Raw genomic sequence first — 18,892 nt, forward strand, 5'->3', positions numbered from 1 at the left:
TAAAATAAGAGCTTGTAAACTGGTCCATAGCATAGTTTAGGTGAGTATGGATACATTCTTGAATACTAGCAGAATAAAGAGCCATGTGCCTCTAAACATTGTTCTGGTAAACATGGACAGGGAATATGTCAAATTTTGAGTACCAGAAGCGTATTTCGTGGTAAAAAAGCTCTGAGTGCAGCATTTTCTATAACATAAAAATGTTGTACTCTCACACAATCCATATTATCCCCTTGTTTGATAAGGATGGGGGGGGGGGCTCTCTAAGCCCTGCGTCGGGGATGGAGGGAAACTTACATAACGTGCACTATGGAATAACGTCACTATGCCCCACCCCTTCCAGTAATAACACTGGAAACAATTTAACAAGCCTATAAATAGGAGAAAAGAGAGCTAGAGCATGAAAAGTGATCTATCTGACCCCTTCCGGCAATAGTTATTGTATAAATGTTCGACATTCAATAGGTCGAAACCAGATGGTTGACATAGACAATGTCAACATACTGTAGACAAAAAAAATCTACTCAAAGGGTCAATGTGACAATATCGACACATGACAAAACTGTCAGTATGAGTTTTTCATTTTTTTGTGTGTCAATTTGTAGATTTTGTCACATGGACCCAACATTAGTGTTCCGCATCAATTTGCATGCCCTGCTTCAGTAAATACAGTAGACCTGTTTGTCTTATAAGTTATTTCTGTGGCTTTTGCCCATTTCTTTATTTATTCAGGTATTGTTCTGTATTGTCATTGCCCTGTAATAATACAGCTATACCCAAAGCTTGGCATAGCTGAAACTGAAATACATTATCCTTAGATCCATAGACAAAGGTCTATCCTCCATATATATAAATCTAACTGTGTAATAGAAGCAATGTTGTCTGCACATGCCAACAATTTAATGTCATCTTATGGTCCGTTAATGGTGTGAAAATTAGTCACCACAAGACTACAGTATGACACACTGCCAATATTATAAATACACACGCACACGCACACACACACGGGAGTGATGGAACACAATAAGACATTTTACCTTTTTTGCTGCCTGTTCTTCTTCTACACCATCCCCAATTACAACATATACTACTTTTCTGCCAAACCTTTGTATTATGCGTTCAAAGCAACTTTCTTTCCCTGTAAGATAAACAAGAGCAGGATTCAGTTACCTGATTAGCAGAATGCTCCTCATCTTGGGCATCCCCCACCACAACATAAGTTACATGAGAGCCAAATCTGGAAACTATACGCTGAAAACAGCTTTCTTTGCCTGAAAAACAATGCAAGGCTTACTTCCTGGGCTAGCTGGTCTATGGACATGAAGGCAGAGATTGGAGGCACACAGACAGTGACCAGATGCAATAAGACATTTGCAATAACAGAATAAAGAAACATTTTTACAAGTGAGATGCAAGCTTTTGGTATAGAAATAGACCTAGAGATGTTGCATACTTTGCTCTATATTACAAATAACTTGTGAAGACACATGGCCTCTACAACTACCTAGACATTAGCAAAATGTAAAATATACCAATATACCAATGTTTGTCCACCTCATTTGGGAGCAGAGATTTCTCATGCGGATAAAAGCTGTATCACCAATATACTCTACACATACCGCTTCTAGACTCCAGCCCCAAGCGGCACCCCCCATCCCTCTTTATACGCACACATTATTGGTCCTGACCCTGACCTCAATACTGCCACAAAATATACCTCCATTTTGTGTAACAGACCCAGTTGCTTCCCCTTCCCCACCCCCAGGTGCCCTGAGCATGTCAATCAGGCTGGGGCTTAGGTGGCACTGCATGCATGGATGCTGGAGCCATTCTATACGTGCACAGAATGGGTCCTGCACATGCTCAGTGTCCCCACCATCGGACTTGTACACTTTCCCTCAGGTTAGAGTACAAATCCGAATTAGACCCATATTTAGCCAATACATCCTTTTCAGACAAAGCAGAAAATAAATATCATTGCAAAAAAAAAATTCTGTATTTTTTCTGTATTTTAATTTGACTTTATTGTCAATAGCTGATAATATGACATTTTAATAATATTAGTAGGTACAGAAAATGTGTGTAGGGAAATGGTTCTGTTCTGTCTGAGTAACACAGAAATGAGAATAATCCTCTCCTTTACTAAACATTGTATGATGGGCCTAATTCAGCATGGATCGCTAAATAGAGCATTTATAATCCATTTATTTATCGAATGACTGCACATGCGCAGCATTCACATTGCGCATGCACCTACTCATATTGAGAATAAATATCTGCATGCACAGTATAATTGACAGGAAAGTAGAGTTTAGGGGTGGAAACATGGCATTTTCTGGCTGTGTTTATGAACATGCAGGTGTGCCCAGACAATTTTTTGGGGTCTCTGATGTCCAGTCTGGTTCTTTAGCAGATTCTGGGCTTACTCAGAATAAAATTTACAGTATATGAATGTTGCAATGGGTGGCTATTCTTTCTTTCTGGCCGGCAACTCTTTCTCTAATTAGCGATCCGTGCTGAATTAGGCCCAAAGAGCGATGGTCTTTCATAATGAGATCCTGGGTTTCATGTATGGCTACATGGCTCTGCTTTGTCTGTAGCTTGGCTTTATCTCTTATTAAAATAATAACTTACCTATTTTAGTTGCACTATAGATATTTTCAATTGGAAAGACTCCTCCTAGACTATATAACAAGACCTTTGAAAGTGCTGGAATAAGTTGTGTTGTTGTTACCAAGACATTTACGCTATTACTCCTGTTGAACAAAAACAGAAATTATATAGTAAACACAAATAATTCCCAAAACTTTTTTTGCACTCATAACCATGTTGCTTAAACATTCTTTACGGTACTTGTTTCCTAGCACGGCGCCTGTAGTAGGTGATCGCATACCTTAAGTTAAGGTATGCGATGGACGCAACCGACGCGATTTCAGGGCTATTTTTAGCCTTTTCCCCGACAATTAAAAAATCGCGTCTATCGCATGCCTTAAGTTAAGGCATGAGATGCGACCGATGTGATGGACGCGATTTTACATAGGGAACAATGTTAAATGGGCCAATGGACCCGATTTTTCATTGTATACCCACCCTTCTGGATATTTAACATGAGAAATGCCCCCCCCCCCATTCCCATTGTTAACGCCACCCCACAATGAACGGCAACCCGAAGCGTGGAGAGCGCAGCGAGCCCCTTGAGGGGATGCATAATACCTGTAATACCTCGGGCACACTATATAAAATCAACTCCATGCCGACGTGGATAGTGGGGGTATGAAAAGGTCGGAGGACGCGTACCGCCGCCGCTCGCCACGCTTCGGGTTGGCATTGATCATGGGGTGGCGTTAACAATGGGGGGCATTTGACCCATCAGGGTTGGGAAACAATAAAAATTGGGGTCTGGGGGACATTTAACATTGGGGCCAATGTAAAATCGGGTTTTAGGGACCATTTTACATTGATTCCAATGTAAAAATCGCGTAGATCGCGTCGATCGCATCGCATGCGATTTGGTTGCATGCGATGCGATCGACACGATTTCGGGGGGTCCCGATGGACACAATTTTTATCACTGGTGCCGTGCTAGGAAACAAGTACCTTCTTTACATCTGCCCAAAAATCAATCTAACTAAACTGATATAATTTTTAATTTCTCAAAGGCAGTTCCTGAATAACCAATAGGCTGGTTAGGCTGCAGCCTAGGATGCCAAGACTGAGGGGCACCTTTCAGGTGGAAGCTGAAACAAAATGATAAAATGATTCCATGTTTGTTAGCTGTGAGGGATAAAAAAGTTCTCAAGGTGACTGCCAGATGGCTGTGCCAATGTAAGTTACTGATGGAACCATTACTCCATGTACATTGTGCTACAGTGCCAGCTGGGCAGCCTTAAGCCAAAGTCTCTTTCACAAGCATTAGATCACACATGCCAGTTGTATAACCTTCCTTACATGCAAATAGGCAGTATGGCCCATACAAGTGTGTTTAGCAGCATTAAAACAGAAGCTACATGTGTATTAGCCTATGACACCTGGAACCTATAATCAGGCTCTGTTCAATTGAAATATGTTAAACTATTAAGCCCTCGTGAAGCTAGTCTGCTACCTTCTGTGTTTATGCATGTGTGAGAAAGAGATGTAGTTTCCCTCTCTGCCAGCAGATGGCAGTGTTTCGGAGACTCGCTGACACTAGCCATATATATAGATGATAAGATCAGAGTGACTGAATGCAGTTATCCCAATAAACAGAAGTGTTTATACATGTACTGCACATTGATTTTAAGGTGATGTCAACTTTAGATTACATTCTTACAAGCAACTGTAGTAAAATCATGGAACGGTCACAGTGGCGATGACTGTATGATGTCATATGGACACAACCGCCTGCCTAGGGAGCAAATTGAATTTCAAAAACCACGCCAGAGAGGTTAGGGGTGGAAAATGTGGACATTGGTGGAATAGGTAATGTTTTTTTAAATTCAATAATCTTTATTTCATCTTTTTTCTTTTTTCCATATAAAAAAATTTACAAAAAATCCCACATCATTACATATACATAGACATACAATACATATAAACATACATAGATAACATACCAAGTTTCAGCATGTTGTCATTACCAAGTCACATTATTATGCCATTATTTTTTGGTCGCCGTGCTCTAAATTTCTTGCTCCCCTATTTATCCCATTGATGTTGTTCACTGATTATATTGCCTATGTTCTATTTTTGGCTATTAATTATTCATCTAGCATAGTTGTTAATTGCGATTTCCGCCACCTGTCCCATTTATCGTGGAATTTCTTGCGTGAATTTCTAGAGTATAACATATATTTTTCGTGTTTCATCACCTCATTGACCAGAGCTCTCCATTTTGCAAGCACTGGGTGTTTGGTTGAAAACCACACCCTAGCTATTATTACTTTCGCCAATGTAAATAAGCTAATAACATACGGATATAGCATTGGTGAGTTATCTCCCCCTATTTCCAGCCCCAACAGGCAGGCTCTCGGGTTCAATTGGGCGATTGTAGGTACTGTCAATCTAAGATCTTCCCATACCTGCTCCCAGAAGTGATACACCTTTGGACAGTCCCACACCATATGTTGGAACCCGGCTTCTGGTGTAGCACATCTCGGGCATCTATCATCCATTCTCAGTCCAGCCCTGTGCATTCCCACTGGAGTGCGGTATATTCTATGCATTATATAAAAGTGGATTTGCTGATATCTAGCAGAGGCAGTCGCATGTTTAATAGTTCCCAGTATATCTTCCCACTCCTCTACTGTCAATGGGCCCAGATCTTCTTCCCACTTTAGTTTCAATCTTTCCAGTGAGGGTTGGTACTGTGTGTTATTAATGATTTTATATAGTCTAGATACCCGACCCGAATTGCCCAGCCTCTGGAGGATTATTTTCATTGGTGACGCAATAATTTCAATGGTGAGCCCGCCAAATTGGCTTTGGATTGCGTGCCGTAGTTGCAAATATCTAAAGAAGTGTTCTTTCTGTATGCCATATTCAATTTGCAACTGTTGAAAGGACTTGAGCCAGCCATCGTCATACAGCTGCCCCAGTCCCACTATCCCTTTTTGAGACCATATATTATCCAATGACAGTTTCTCCAATTCTGGATATTTTTTATTAAACCACAATGGGGACTCAATCTCCAGCCCATTCCAATTCATGGGCCCTTATTCTGGTTGGTGCGGCCGGAGCCGCACACGGTGCTCCGGCCGCACAAACCAATCCCCGCCCACGAGACGGATCGCCACGGCCGTCCGTACACGGACGGCTGGCGATCCGCATAAAAATGGTGGAGGCGTACGCCTCCACCATGGTGGGAGCTGCCCCCTGCATTCGATGGTCGTCGACCATCGAAGGCAGGTCCGCACGCCCCAGCAGCTCCCGCAAGCTGAGACCACACGGACAATCGTCCGTGTGATAGCTTGTATGGGGGCTGAGAGCTGACATCCGGCGACGTCAGCTTTCCGCCCCCATGAGTTGCGTCACACCCTCATTACCATGCATACGCCCCACGTTTGCATGGGAACGCCCATGAAACGCGGGGCGTACACATAGGGAAATGAGGGTATGAAGCCCCTCACGCCCCTATACGCCCCCTTTGCGGCGGACGAAATACGTCTGCGGCGAAGGGGGCTGCACATGCGCAGATTGACCTCTGCGCATGTGCAGACTAAAAACATCGGCGGTACGGCCGCACGCGGGCCGTACCGTCCGATTTAGAATAAGGGCCCAGGTTGACTGAAAATGTCTCCATATCAGTATTGCTTGTCGGAGAATGGGAGATAATTTATGCGTGGACATACCCGACAGTAAAAACAGAATTGGAGAATCCCATTGCCCCAATTGTTCCCTAAGGTAGGCCCGCAACAGAGGATCTATTAGATTGTTGACCCAGCCAGTCAAGTGTGCTGCCTGCGATGCCATATAATAATTTCTCAAATTTGGCAAAGCCAAACCCCCTTGATCTTTAGAGTTGTATAGTGTTTTTATTGCTATGCGTGGGGCTTTTTCTTTCCATAGGAAGGATGTTATTAACTTCTCTACCCCTGAGAACACTGTTTTGGGGATGTATATGGGTGCATTTTGCCAGACATATAAATATTTTGGCTGGATCACCATTTTAAATATGTTTAGGCGCCCAATAAGGGTTATCGGGAGTTTTTTCCAAATATGCATACGCTCCTTAAACTCCGCTGTCACTGGGTGAACATTGAGTTCCACATAGCGTTGTGGGCAGGGGGTTATCCATATACCTAGATATTTGATTTGTGAAGTCCACCTTAATGGGTGCGTATCTTGGTGGTTTTCAGGAATGCGTCCTGACACAGGCATAATACTGGACTTGTCCCAGTTTATACGCAGCCCTGAGAACTCACCGAATCTATTCACTACTCTAAGGATTTGTCTCAATGATCTCTCTGCGTCTTGCAAGAACAGCAGCATGTCATCTGCGTATAGGGCTATGGTATCTATTATCTCACCTATTTGTATACCTCTCACCTCCGGATCTGATCGTACCAGACACGCCAGCGGTTCGACTGCCAGTGAGAACAGAGCCGGGGAAAGAGGGCATCCTTGACGTGTGCCCCTCTTCAAATTAAACAGGTCTGAGACATGCCCGTTTACTGAGACCCTCGCCATCGGTGTTGCATACAGCATCTGGATCCATTTAATAAAATGGGGTCCAAATTGCAGTTTCCGAAGGACCGCCCACATGAAGTTCCACTCTACTGTGTCGAAGGCCTTGGCCGCGTCCAAAGACACGACCAAGGCCTCCGACTTCCGGCTCTGCTCCCTCTGGAGATGGTAATACAGGCGTCGCAGGTTATGGGTCGTGGTTTTCCCTGGCATAAACCCTGATTGATCAGGGTGTACTATTGTCTCTATCACTCGATTTAGCCTTGTGGCTATCATACTAGCCAGGATTTTTACATCTACATTTAACAAGGAGATGGGCCTGTATGACTCCGGAAGTAGGGGATCCTTGTCTTTTTTCAATATCAAGATAATTAACGCCTCTGTCATAGTAGTTGGTATTGAGCCTCGTGTTGGGAGCGCATTAAAAAGTTCAGTAAGATATGGAACAAAAAAATCACCAAATTTTTTGTAAGCTTCTGATGGAATACCATCTCTGCCTGGGGATTTGGAAGTCGAGAGAGAAGATATGGCCAGCCTCACCTCCTCTGTTGTAAATGTAGCCTCAAGCATCTCGGCATCTATTTCTGACAGAGGGGGCATAGTTACCTGACTTAAATATTCATCTAGCGCTTTGGTATCCATCCTACTTCCAGAGTCATACAGTACGGTATAGTATTTCTGAAACACTTCCACTATCTCGGTTGCCGTATAACATATTTTGCCCTGATTATTCTTAATACTAGGTATTATATTGTTACTACTTTCCTTTTTGGCCAAAAATGCCAGCTGACTGCCCCCTATGTCTGTCTGGTAATATTGCCTGTGTTTGGAAAATTGAAGCTGCCTGTTTGATTTGTTATATAAATACTCCAACCATTCACGTTTGGCGTCTAGTAATTGAGTTCTAGCACTTATTGTGGGGGTGTTTAAATATACTACTTCTTGCTGCTGATATTTGCTCTCTAGATATTCTTCCTCTTCTTTACCTTTTCTTTTAATTTCCGAAATCTTTTTAATAAAAGTTCCACGCATGACTGCTTTTAGAGCATCATGCTTGATGTTAATGTCATAGTATGATCTATTGTCCTCCATGTATCTTTCCCATTCGGGTACAAGTTCATTGTCTGTTCCCATTAGTTCTATCCAAAAGGGATTCAGCTTCCAGGCCACCTCCCCGTGGTCCAAATCTAAATTAATTTTTAATATCACGGGGGAGTGATCTGAAATACCCTGCGGCAAATATTTGATCTCAGTGACCGCTGGAGTCAATATGGGCGATATCAGAGCCATATCTAGTCTTGAGAAGGTATTATGTGTAGAGGAGTAGCATGAGAACTGCATTACCCTGGGTTCCTTATCCGCCATATATCTACCAGTCCCATTTCTCCCACTAATTTTGCAAAAGCAGTGGGGAGGATCTCATTCACTATAGGCATTCTTGTGCCAGTCTCTTTTCACCTATCATTTGTTTTACACATTACGTTGTTGAAGTCGCCCATGCATATCGCTGGTATTTCAGGGTAATCCGATGTGAATTCTAATAGATCACACATAACCTCATTATTGTATGGCGGTGGTATATATACTGCCAAAATATATATAGGCTTATAGTTTAGAATGGCTTTAAGGAAGACGTATCTGCCCCTGGGGTCAATCCTAGTCTTCTCCACCCGAAGATTTACTGACTTCTTTATCAACAATGCCACCCCTCTAGCATTTTGGGTAAAATTTGAGTGATATATTGACCCTATCCATGGCTTTTTTAGCGCATTAACCTTATCTCCTTTCAAGTGTGTTTCAGATAGGCAAATAATATCTACAGCGTATTTACGTATTTGGGACATAACTAGTGACCTTTTGATTTTGTTATTGAGGCCCCTAACATTCCAGCTCATAAAGCTTATTCCCTGCGAACGCCTAGCCATATATCGGGTCGCAAAAATATTTACTTACTGCATTTGTTATCCAATAGAGGATTTTCTGTGACATACCGCTATACATGAAACCTTCATTGAGCTCAACATCAATGTGACCCCCCCCTGCACTTTTTGAGAGGAACTCATGGACTCTTATATCAATAAAGGGAGCAAGTAGTTACATAGTTCTTGGCAGCCTTGAATATGCACCATGTGACTTGGTTTACACTTTCTTTCGTTATTTTTACAAACATATACCCCCCATTACCCACCCTAACCCTCCCTGTATAACCTCGACCCGGAGGAATACCTAGCTCCCTACCCATGATAGCTACACTTACTATCCCTTGCAAGGGCTATGAGAGCAAACTCCCACCTCTGTCATTAGCATACTAGTACTCCCTCCGTTTTTCTGGATAAATTTCTCTCCTCTCCCTGGTGGAGGAGAAGAAAAAAAAAAAAAAAAAAATGCTTATCGAATACCCTTTTTCTCCTTTTTGCCCCCCTTCTTCCTTCCCTTTTTGGGCCTATAATCTTTAGTTCTAAGCTTGTCTTTATGCCATTAGCGTACATATATATCGCACTCAAAATTGGAATAGAAAGGATAGTAAGACAGACAGAGAAGAAACAAAGCACACTGCGATCGGCCTTCTCAGGCCCTCTATCTGGTTTATCTGGTTGGATCCATTATCATGAATCCCCCAGCTCTCTTTTAGATGTTTGGCTAGCCAAGCATCAATTTTATTCTTTATTGATCGAATATCCTTGTTAGTTTAACCCTAAAATTTTCGCATATATTCCACAATTGGCATATAATCTTTACACTCAAAACGTGATATAGATAGGACAGTAAGAAAGACGGAGAAGAAACAAAGCACACAACGATCGGCCTTCTCAGGCACTCTTATCTGGTTAGATCCATTATAATGAATCTCCCAGCCCTTTTATCAATTTAATCTTGAGATTTTCGCATTTGTTCCTCAATTGGCATATAATTTTTACACTCAAAACATGATATAGACAGGATAGTAAGAAAGACGGAGAAGAAATAAAGCACACAACGATCGGCCTCCTCAGGCACTCTTTTTGGTTGGATTCATAATACTGAGCCTTAATGAATCTTACTACTCTCTTTTGGATATTCGGCAAAACAAAACATCAGTGCCGTAACCTAACTGTCAGACATCCTAATTAGTTTGACTTAAGATTTTCATATGTGTTCCACAAATGACATATAAATTTTTACACTCAAAACATGATATAGATAGGATAGTAAGAGAGACAGAGAAGAAATAAAGCACACATCGATTGGCCTGCTCGGGCCACGTGATCCCCTTTTAACTCCCATACTCACTCAAATATGTAAATATTAGTGTCGAAGTGAGAAATATCGATATCAATATCACCCCCATCATTAACTATAGAGGTTAGTGAGATATGACACATTTCGCTTGGCCTTTTCAGGTCATAGCTCTTATTAAGTCCTTTGTGATAAAAAAGTGCTTATTGTACAAAAAAAAAAATAGAAAAACAAGCAGAAAAAGGTGCTTTGTTATGCAAAAAAAAAAAAACTGAACACATTTCAATTAGCCTACATAGGCCATTATCCCATTAAGTCGCCATTTTTTTTTGCCCTTAACCAGGTAGAGTGTTTGAACTATGCTGTTTAACTTCAGCCTATATCATCCTGTAGTAGTCATATACGTGCAGGAATGCGCACTTTCAATTATGGCGTCCCTTAGTCCCAAATCCTGTTGACTCCAAATTATTTACTTCTCTTCGCTGTGTCTCGTGAGGTTGTAGAAGAGAGAGAGAAAAAAAAAAAAAAAAAAAAAGGGGGAAAGGAAAGGAAAGGGAACAGCATTTTGTGATTTCTTCATCCCATATTCTTAGATTATTTTTATGAAGAAAGTCTAGTCTCCACCCATTTTTCAGCTTCTATGGCACTGGAGAAAAAGAGCGTTGAATTCTCATACACAATCCTTAATTTTGCTGGAAATATCATTGAGTATTGTATGTTTTTATCCCTCAGTTTGCGTTTAACCTGGGTGAAGGTAGCTCGATTTTTTCGCACCTCAATGGCAAAATCAGGGTAGAGAGATATTATATGGTTGTCGTACAGTATCTCGCCTTTTGTACGGGCCAAGCGCAACACAGTGTCTCTGTCTTTATAATGTAGCAGACGTGCTATTAGTGTTCTTGAGGGGGCGCCAGGCTTAGGTGTTCCTCCTGGTATTCTATGTGCCCGTTCTACCGAGAATTGTTGAGAAAACACTTCCTTAGTAAATGTCTGTATCAGCCACCCCTCGACAAATTTCCCTGTATCTGATCCTTCGGCCCGTTCTGGAAGGCCTACTATACGGATGTTATTCCGTCTCAGTCTTCCCTCCATGTCCGAGAGCTTAGTTTGAATGGATGCCACTTGCGTAGACAGATCCATAACTTTGTTTTTTAGAGGGATAGTGGTGTCTTCTAGCTGTGATATACGGGTTTCTGTCTCAGTTACCCTCTCCCTCATTTTTTGTAGGTCTTGTCTTAGCAGGGAGACATCTATTTGCACTTGTCCAATTTTGTCCATTACTTTTTGTTCAGAGCTAGATATTGCTAATAGGATTTGTTGCGTGGATTGGGCAGGCTCACTAATAGAGCTCTCCAGTTCAGCATGCTGCGACGGAGAACTAGGAACGCTTTGTGCTGTAGACCTAGTGGGCTGGGAGTTGCGTGAGAATTTTTCAAGTTTTGCGGCAGCAGCAGCTGCTGCTGCAGCCCCTTTTACCATTTCCCTGTGTTCTCAGGCACCCAATCTGCGGGTGCTGAATTTATTAGCCGCTTGATTAATTTCCCAGAGCAGACAGTCAAATAAAGCAGTGGAAGGTCTTATAGCTCAAGCCAATAAGGAGCCCAGCATGGATCTTATGAGGGGGTATGCGGATAGTGTGGTTTAGGTAGTTCTGGCAGCACTCTGTATTTTATATGGTGACAGTATCTGCAGGCAGTTTATAAAGAGGGAACCTAGAGCACAGTTCACCACTCCATTTTTACTGTATCTGCAAGCCGTTTAAATACTCAGCCCAGCCATGTCCGCATATATGTCCAGTATTACAGTCTGTTATATATATATAGTCTCCGCTCCCGCAGTTCAAGGTGGCAAGGAGTATACTTTACACAGCACCACAATTCTCATTGGTTACACTAGACTCCAGCATGGCTATAATCTTACAGATAGTTTTTACTCACGGCTACCGCTCAGTACACTTCACTGCTGCGTGTCTCCTGCGTCCCTTAGAGGGTGCCTTACTGCCAGTGCTCCGTTCTTTTGTGCTGGTGCCTGTAGAACCACGTTTCTGCCCGGTGTAGTGTTCCGCCGGCAGACTGAAGGGTGCCTTACTGCCAGTGCTCCGTTCTTTTGTGCTGGTGCCTGTGGAACCACGTTTCTGCCCGGTGTAGTATTCCGCCGGCAGACTGAGTAGTCTCGTGCGGTATCTGCTGCTGCGTCAGCCGCTCACCGCTGCTTCCTTTCTTTTTGCGCCTTCGCTCACTCCGGAAGTCCAGGGTGTGCTCCACTATTCTGTCCCCGTCATCTGCCGCTCTGTCCACAATCCACCGTCCGCCACAGTACACACGGCACGGTCGTTATCTCCATACACAGGGTGAGTAGAGGGGATTCACGGCTTCTGTTATCCCTGCATCTAGGCTATTTTTGCTATTCCCTTTTTGGGTTCCACCAGGGGAAAAAACGGCTGGTTTCTCAGGATCTCATGGAGGGAGCTGCAGCGTGCTGCTGCTACTCCATGCTACACCAAGTCACGCCCCCGGAATAGGTAATGTTTACTTACAATCAATAACTATGACAGTAAAACTTCGGGGTTATCCAGAATCGATTGCTGTTGTGCGAATTTGCAATCCGATCCATTCTCGAATGACTGCGCATGCGCATGGATCAAACAGTGACAAAAATCAGAGATTACTTTTTTTTACAATTCCCTTCAAATTGACTAATAGGAATTGGGGGTGGTAAGCTCCATTTTCTAGGAGTGTCTGTGGAAACACAGGCATGCCCAGGTGTTTTCAGGGAGGGTGTGACGTTAGCTCTGGCCTCGATCATCCTGATTCTATCGCAGAATTGTGGAAGAGTCAGCGTTATGCACACTTGCATAGACCAAGAGAATAATTCGGTAAGTGAGTTGCGAATGGATTTGCAAATCATCAATCGCAGACTTGCACATGGAGGCTTTTCACTCTGTCTGGGTGACAGCTATCTGATTTCAGTTCTTTTCAAACTTGCACAGCAGCAATCAAGTCTGAATCAGGCCCTTAATGTGAACTTTTTTTTAAAGGACCACCAAACATTAAATGACTCATTTAAAAGCCCAACCCCCAGCAAAATATAGATTGCAAGTGTACTGGACATCAGAGTCATTTCATGCAATTGTCATTAAAAAACTACAGGCCTCAAATATCCTGCAGCATTGAAATCATGCTCTTTGATGTCTGATTCCAGTGCAAAACCCAAGAGAGAAAACAACAATTTAATGAGGTCATGGTAGAAAACAGTCATCAGAACACAAACACCTATTTGCTGTACAGTATCACTGTCATGCAGAAAACATCAATCATCAATTGCATCATGCACACGTGGACGGGGAAGGGTGAGGGAAAAGCAAGTGATGCCTGAGCTCCAGGTGCCGATGGGGATAGAAGATGCCAGCTCTCTCTGTTACTGGCTGGAAGTTAGGACTTAGGAGGGGGGATGTTCAATGTCACTGACTGCAGTTTAGACCACTGTCACCTCTCCCTATGGCCCTTATTCAGATCTGAGCTCAGTACAAATTTGATCGGAAAATGGGCAAAACCATGTGGACAGCAGGTGGAGGTAACCTGTGCAAAGAGAGTTACATTTGGGTGGGGTGTGCTGAAACTGAAATCTAAATTGCAGTGTAAAAATAATGCAGTCAGTATTTACCTTGCACAGAAACAAAATAACTTGCACAAATCTAACTCACACTATACAGGTTACATTTGCCCCACCTGCAGTGCATATAGTTTTGCCCATTTTCCGAACAAATGTGTACTGACCTCAGATCTGAATAAGGCCCTATGTGCAGAGCTAATGGTTATCTGAGCTTACAAGACCAATCACATTTACTAAATGTTTTTAGTGAATGATCCCCAACTCTGCATTTTGTAAGCAAAAAACTGTGGGAAATAGCTGTTATAGGTAACCCTAGGACACCTACAGGGCCACATTTAGTTGCCAAGACTATGTGCAGTTGTAAAATACAAACACTGGCTACTATTGTACACCCTTCCACACTTTCTGCTTTAAATTAGTTTGACAAAAAATAAATTACAAAAACAAGTTTTAAGTGACATTGTAGCTGTGCATTTACTGATGAAATATAAGCATACATTTCAACTTACCTCGTGCTAATGAGTGATAGTGATTTAAGTGCATTTGAGAGCCAGGAGTCTGTCAGGACTTCAAGATCTGCTCGCAATTGAAGCCAGGCTTCTCTCTTCGCTGGGCCAAAAAGTCCTTCAGCACAAACAGACAGGAAACCATAGATTAAAGGCTGCTCACATGGAAATTGCAAAACTGAAAAATAAACTATTTAAAATCTGGGACTTTCGATGGGGAAAATTCTGCTCTGACTGTGGAAGTATAAGCAATGTTTAGATGCTCTCATTGGTGACATATTGTTGTAGATCCTCCACCTTTATTTCACAAATTGCCACATATTTTCAACATTAGGCTGAGCTGTTAGAGGTGGCTTGGCTGCAGGGTCGATGCAAAGTTTTTTGGCACCCTAGGCAAAACTTCAGCTTACTCCCCCCACCACCACACACCAATGATGGCTTTCCAGAATAATTTCAGCAAGGATGCCTCTCTGAGTCATCTTTAAATTCTGTGATAGACAGACTCAGGGGTGCCCCCCAAATCCTGGAGCCCCTAGGAAGCTGCCTAAAGCTGCCTAATAGCCCTGCGAGCTGCGACACTAAAAGACCAGTACCACCTTGCCAGTGATTCAATAATAAATTGCTTCAATATTAGAAGGTAGATAATGGGGTACTTGTGTATTTTGGCGGCGCCCATCGCATCGCATACCATAACACATACGATGGTATGCGATGCGACGCGATATCGTACGATAGAGCACGATGGCATACAATTTTGAAATTGTATGCCATTGTACATGGCATACGATGCCATACGATGCGATGCGATGCGATTAAACATTGTATAAGCACCCTAATGGGTGCTTATACTATGTTAAGCACCCAAATGGGTGCTTACAATGTTAAATGCACCCCCACGCCACCCCCCACTATAAACGTGAACCCGAAGCGTGGCGAGCGCAGCGAGCCCGCGAGGGGCGGCGGTACGCGTCCTACGACCTTTTCATACCCCCACTATCCACGTCGGCGTGGAGTTGAGAATAGAATAGTGTGGCGAGCGCAGCGAGCCACCGAGCCCGAAGCGTGGCGAGCGCAGCGAGCCCCGCGAGGGGACGCGGATACCTTCACAGGTAAACGCGTCCCCTCGCGGGCTTCACAGGTGTCCGCGTCGCCACGGACACCTGTGAAGCCCGCGAGGGGACGCGTATAACTGTGAAGGTATCCGCGTCCCCTCGCGGGGCTCGCTGCGCTCGCCACGCTTCGGGCTCGGTGGCTCGCTGCGCTCGCCACACTATTCTATTCTCAACTCCACGCCGACGTGGATAGTGGGGGTATGAAAAGGTCGTAGGACGCGTACCGCCGCCCCTCGCGGGCTCGCTGCGCTCGCCACGCTTCGGGTTCACGTTTATAGTGGGGGGTGGCGTGGGGGTGCATTTAACATTGTAAGCACCCATTTGGGTGCTCAAAAGCACCCTTTAGGGTGCTTATACGATTTTTGGTCGTATAGGGGGTCAAAATCGCGTCGCATCGCATCGCATGCCATCGGGTGCATGGCATGCGATGCGATGCGATCTGTTCGTCGTACGACGGACATCGGGGGCGCCGCCAAAATACACAAGTACCGATAATGGTTCAAAGATAAACACCTGTCTTAAGCTGGCCATGACACTTATTGCAACTTCTTGGATGGAGAAGTTGCATAAGATTTCTTTGGACCGTTCGGCATGATCGTATTCTAAAACACATGCGATTTCCTCAATTTCACTGGCCTAATGCCTCAGAATACAGTGATATATGGCAAAATTCCTAAAGTGTACAGCCAGTATAAGGGGGTTATTCTGGTTGGCACACAGTGCGGCTTGTAATTTTTCTGCCGCCCTCCACTCGCAAATGCCTCTGCCCCCCCCTTGAAGGCTGAATTCAGCCGCACATCTGCGAATGGATGTTTTAAATAAACATCCATTTGCAGCCTATGGGGAAACACCCATAGGCCGACCATCAAATGATGTGGAGGGTACATGCAAAACGAAGGCACTCATTAGGTTTTCTGTTTTCTCTCTCTAATGCTCCATAATATTTGGTCCTGCACAAATAACTTAATATATAGCACCAACTAACTTATTAACTTCAAGTTTACCAGATACCACTGCCTCATTATGCATATGTAAAATCACAGCATGCTATAGTACTGAGATATCTAGCAGCAGATTACAAGATATATATTTATTTATCTATCTATCTATCTATATATATACATATATATTTATACACAGGGCTGCCGAGAGTTATGCCAGGCCCCAGTAAAATTTTGGGGCATGGCCTAATTATGGGAGGCGTGGCCACTCTAAAGTCGAGGGGGGAGTGTTATTGCCCCCCCCCCCCCAGCATACCTACAGCATGTGCTGTGCTGACAGCAGGCTCAGCATGACCTCTCACGCTGTGAGACGCTCATGCTGTGCCTGCTTTTAGCACAGCACATGATGTAGGTTTGTGCTGCTGCTGCTGCCGCCGCCGCCCCGGGAGGGAAGGGGGAGGGACGGAGGGGGGTCAGACCAGGGACCCCATCAGGCCCCTTCAGCAAGCCCGGACCCAGGTAATTAGTACCCCATCCCCCCCCCCCCTCGGCAGCCCAGTCTTCCTCTCATACATCTCTAGCTGGCGTCCAATGCTTCCCATCGTTATACCGCCGGCAAAAAAGATACACGGCAGCCACGATCGTACATACATATTATATATGTGGTGTGGGAATATGTGCTTTCTGTCTAAGAATATGTGATTTCATTTTTCTTTTATACCATGGGCATTTTGTAGATTTTACTGATGTGCATATTGTCGGATGTATCTTTAAAAGACATAGCGTTAAACTTAACACCCTCTTTTTGTATCTCCAAAAAAAACTGAATATAGAGAATACCTCCTACATTGTTCTTGTAAGTATTGTACAGCTCTTTTACTCGTCTATATCGGAAAGCCAGCTTCCTCATCCAGTCTACGCCCCCTCTGACTCCAGTTGGTAAACAGAGAGTTGTGCTGCTTGCTGCTGCCCGAAAGCCATCTGTGGCAAAACTGTAAGAACTTTGAAGGAAAAGTTTACTCAACATTAAGTGATGCCAAAAAACATACCAATAAGTCCACATACACCTACACTGAGGTCGCCCCAAATCATAGTTGACTACCATCCTGCATTCTGCAGGAGTCTCCCTGAAATAGTCTCTCCGTCATTTCTCCTAGCCCACATTACACTGGTACATTTTTGGGGAAAAAAAGGAATGAGAGATAGATACATTTACATTGAATCATCGGCACCATTTCCCAATACTTTAGCAAGTATAGTAGCTCTTACTAACTGCTTTGGAGCTCATCTACATTTGTATAAAAAGTCATTTTAAAGGTTCCTCTCAGATGTAGCAGTGCGGACCCACACTTCTAGGTGCCACGTTCACAATCTTTTTTCACAATCTCTCCATATATGGAACTAGACACGCTCTTTGGGTGGAGCATGAAATGCCCCCTCAATGGGACGCTTTGCAAAATTTTACTACCAACTATAATCTGCCTGAAACTAGTTTTCAAAAATAGGCAAGTATTCCCAAAATAGCCCAGCTTTGCACATCACAGACTATGTGCCTCCTCTGACATTTGCTTCACCTTAGACATTTTCAGGAAATATGTATCTTCGCCATATTACTAATGCAACATAATTACATGCCCAGGTAAAGTGGACAATGGTGCTGGTGTTACATGCAGCTGTCTTTGGCTGCAGCACTCCCAGAAAACAGGGGCGACTTAAATAACTATCATTCCCCATGAATGCCTCTGCCTGTCACTTAGGCACAGGAGTTCGCTGTTCTGTGATCGAAGGTCCATTGGGCATAATGCTTATGCAAACCAACCTGAATTAGTCCCTGTATTCCAATCCCTTTGCTACAAAAATACCAATACTAAGTCCTGTGTAGCAAACAAGAGGACTACGCCAACGCAGTCAGCTGCTATTCATAGCAGAAATGCTCCTGAGGAAGGTGTGCGGTGTTTGCACACTAAAATGCATTGTGTTCTTTACTGTGCCTTTTGGGGAATCCCCTATTTAAATATTACCATCAGTTGGACAACATTTATTCAGTGAATGGAAATCATACCTGAACGGTTTACTTTTAGTTGCACCATATTATTATCTTTATTAGTGTTCATTAACTGTGTTATACAGTATATCCCATTAGACATTATTGTCCCAATTACCAGATAATAATTTGGATTTATATGTACATTTTATCTACAATATTAGGTCAATATTTACAATACTGACTACTGTAACTGGCTAATTTTGCAATACCCTGCACGCATTTATTTGTTTTTCTTGTCTATTTTAGGCACATTTTAATATTTATTATCAAATATGGTCTCTTATTAATCAAGCCACA

The 18,892-nt window shown here is 43.3% G+C and overlaps 1 protein-coding gene across 10 annotated transcripts in view; it reads right to left on the reverse strand.

The window, feature by feature from the left end:
* The window catches only part of EYA4 (EYA transcriptional coactivator and phosphatase 4), a 274,048-nt gene that overhangs the window by 2,307 nt on the left and 252,849 nt on the right, over window positions 1–18,892 (reverse strand). For 8 of the 10 annotated variants that reach the window (XM_083176667.1, XM_083176666.1, XM_083176664.1 and 5 more), the window contains 4 exons: window positions 17,389–17,549; window positions 14,499–14,613; window positions 2,635–2,756; window positions 1,038–1,138 (listed from right to left, as the gene is read on the reverse strand). In XM_083176667.1, the coding sequence (XP_083032793.1) occupies window positions 1,038–1,138; window positions 2,635–2,756; window positions 14,499–14,613; window positions 17,389–17,549 (499 nt within the window). Of the gene's footprint in view, window positions 1–1,037; window positions 1,139–1,170; window positions 1,272–2,634; window positions 2,757–14,498; window positions 14,614–17,388; window positions 17,550–18,892 lie in introns of all 10 variants that reach the window. The other 2 variants (XM_083176665.1, XM_083176673.1) reach the window with 1 other exon arrangement.

The sequence above is a fragment of the Crinia signifera genome, chromosome 3 (assembly GCF_055691185.1).
Source record: "Crinia signifera chromosome 3, ASM5569118v1, whole genome shotgun sequence".
Taxonomy (NCBI): Eukaryota; Metazoa; Chordata; class Amphibia; order Anura; family Myobatrachidae; genus Crinia; species Crinia signifera.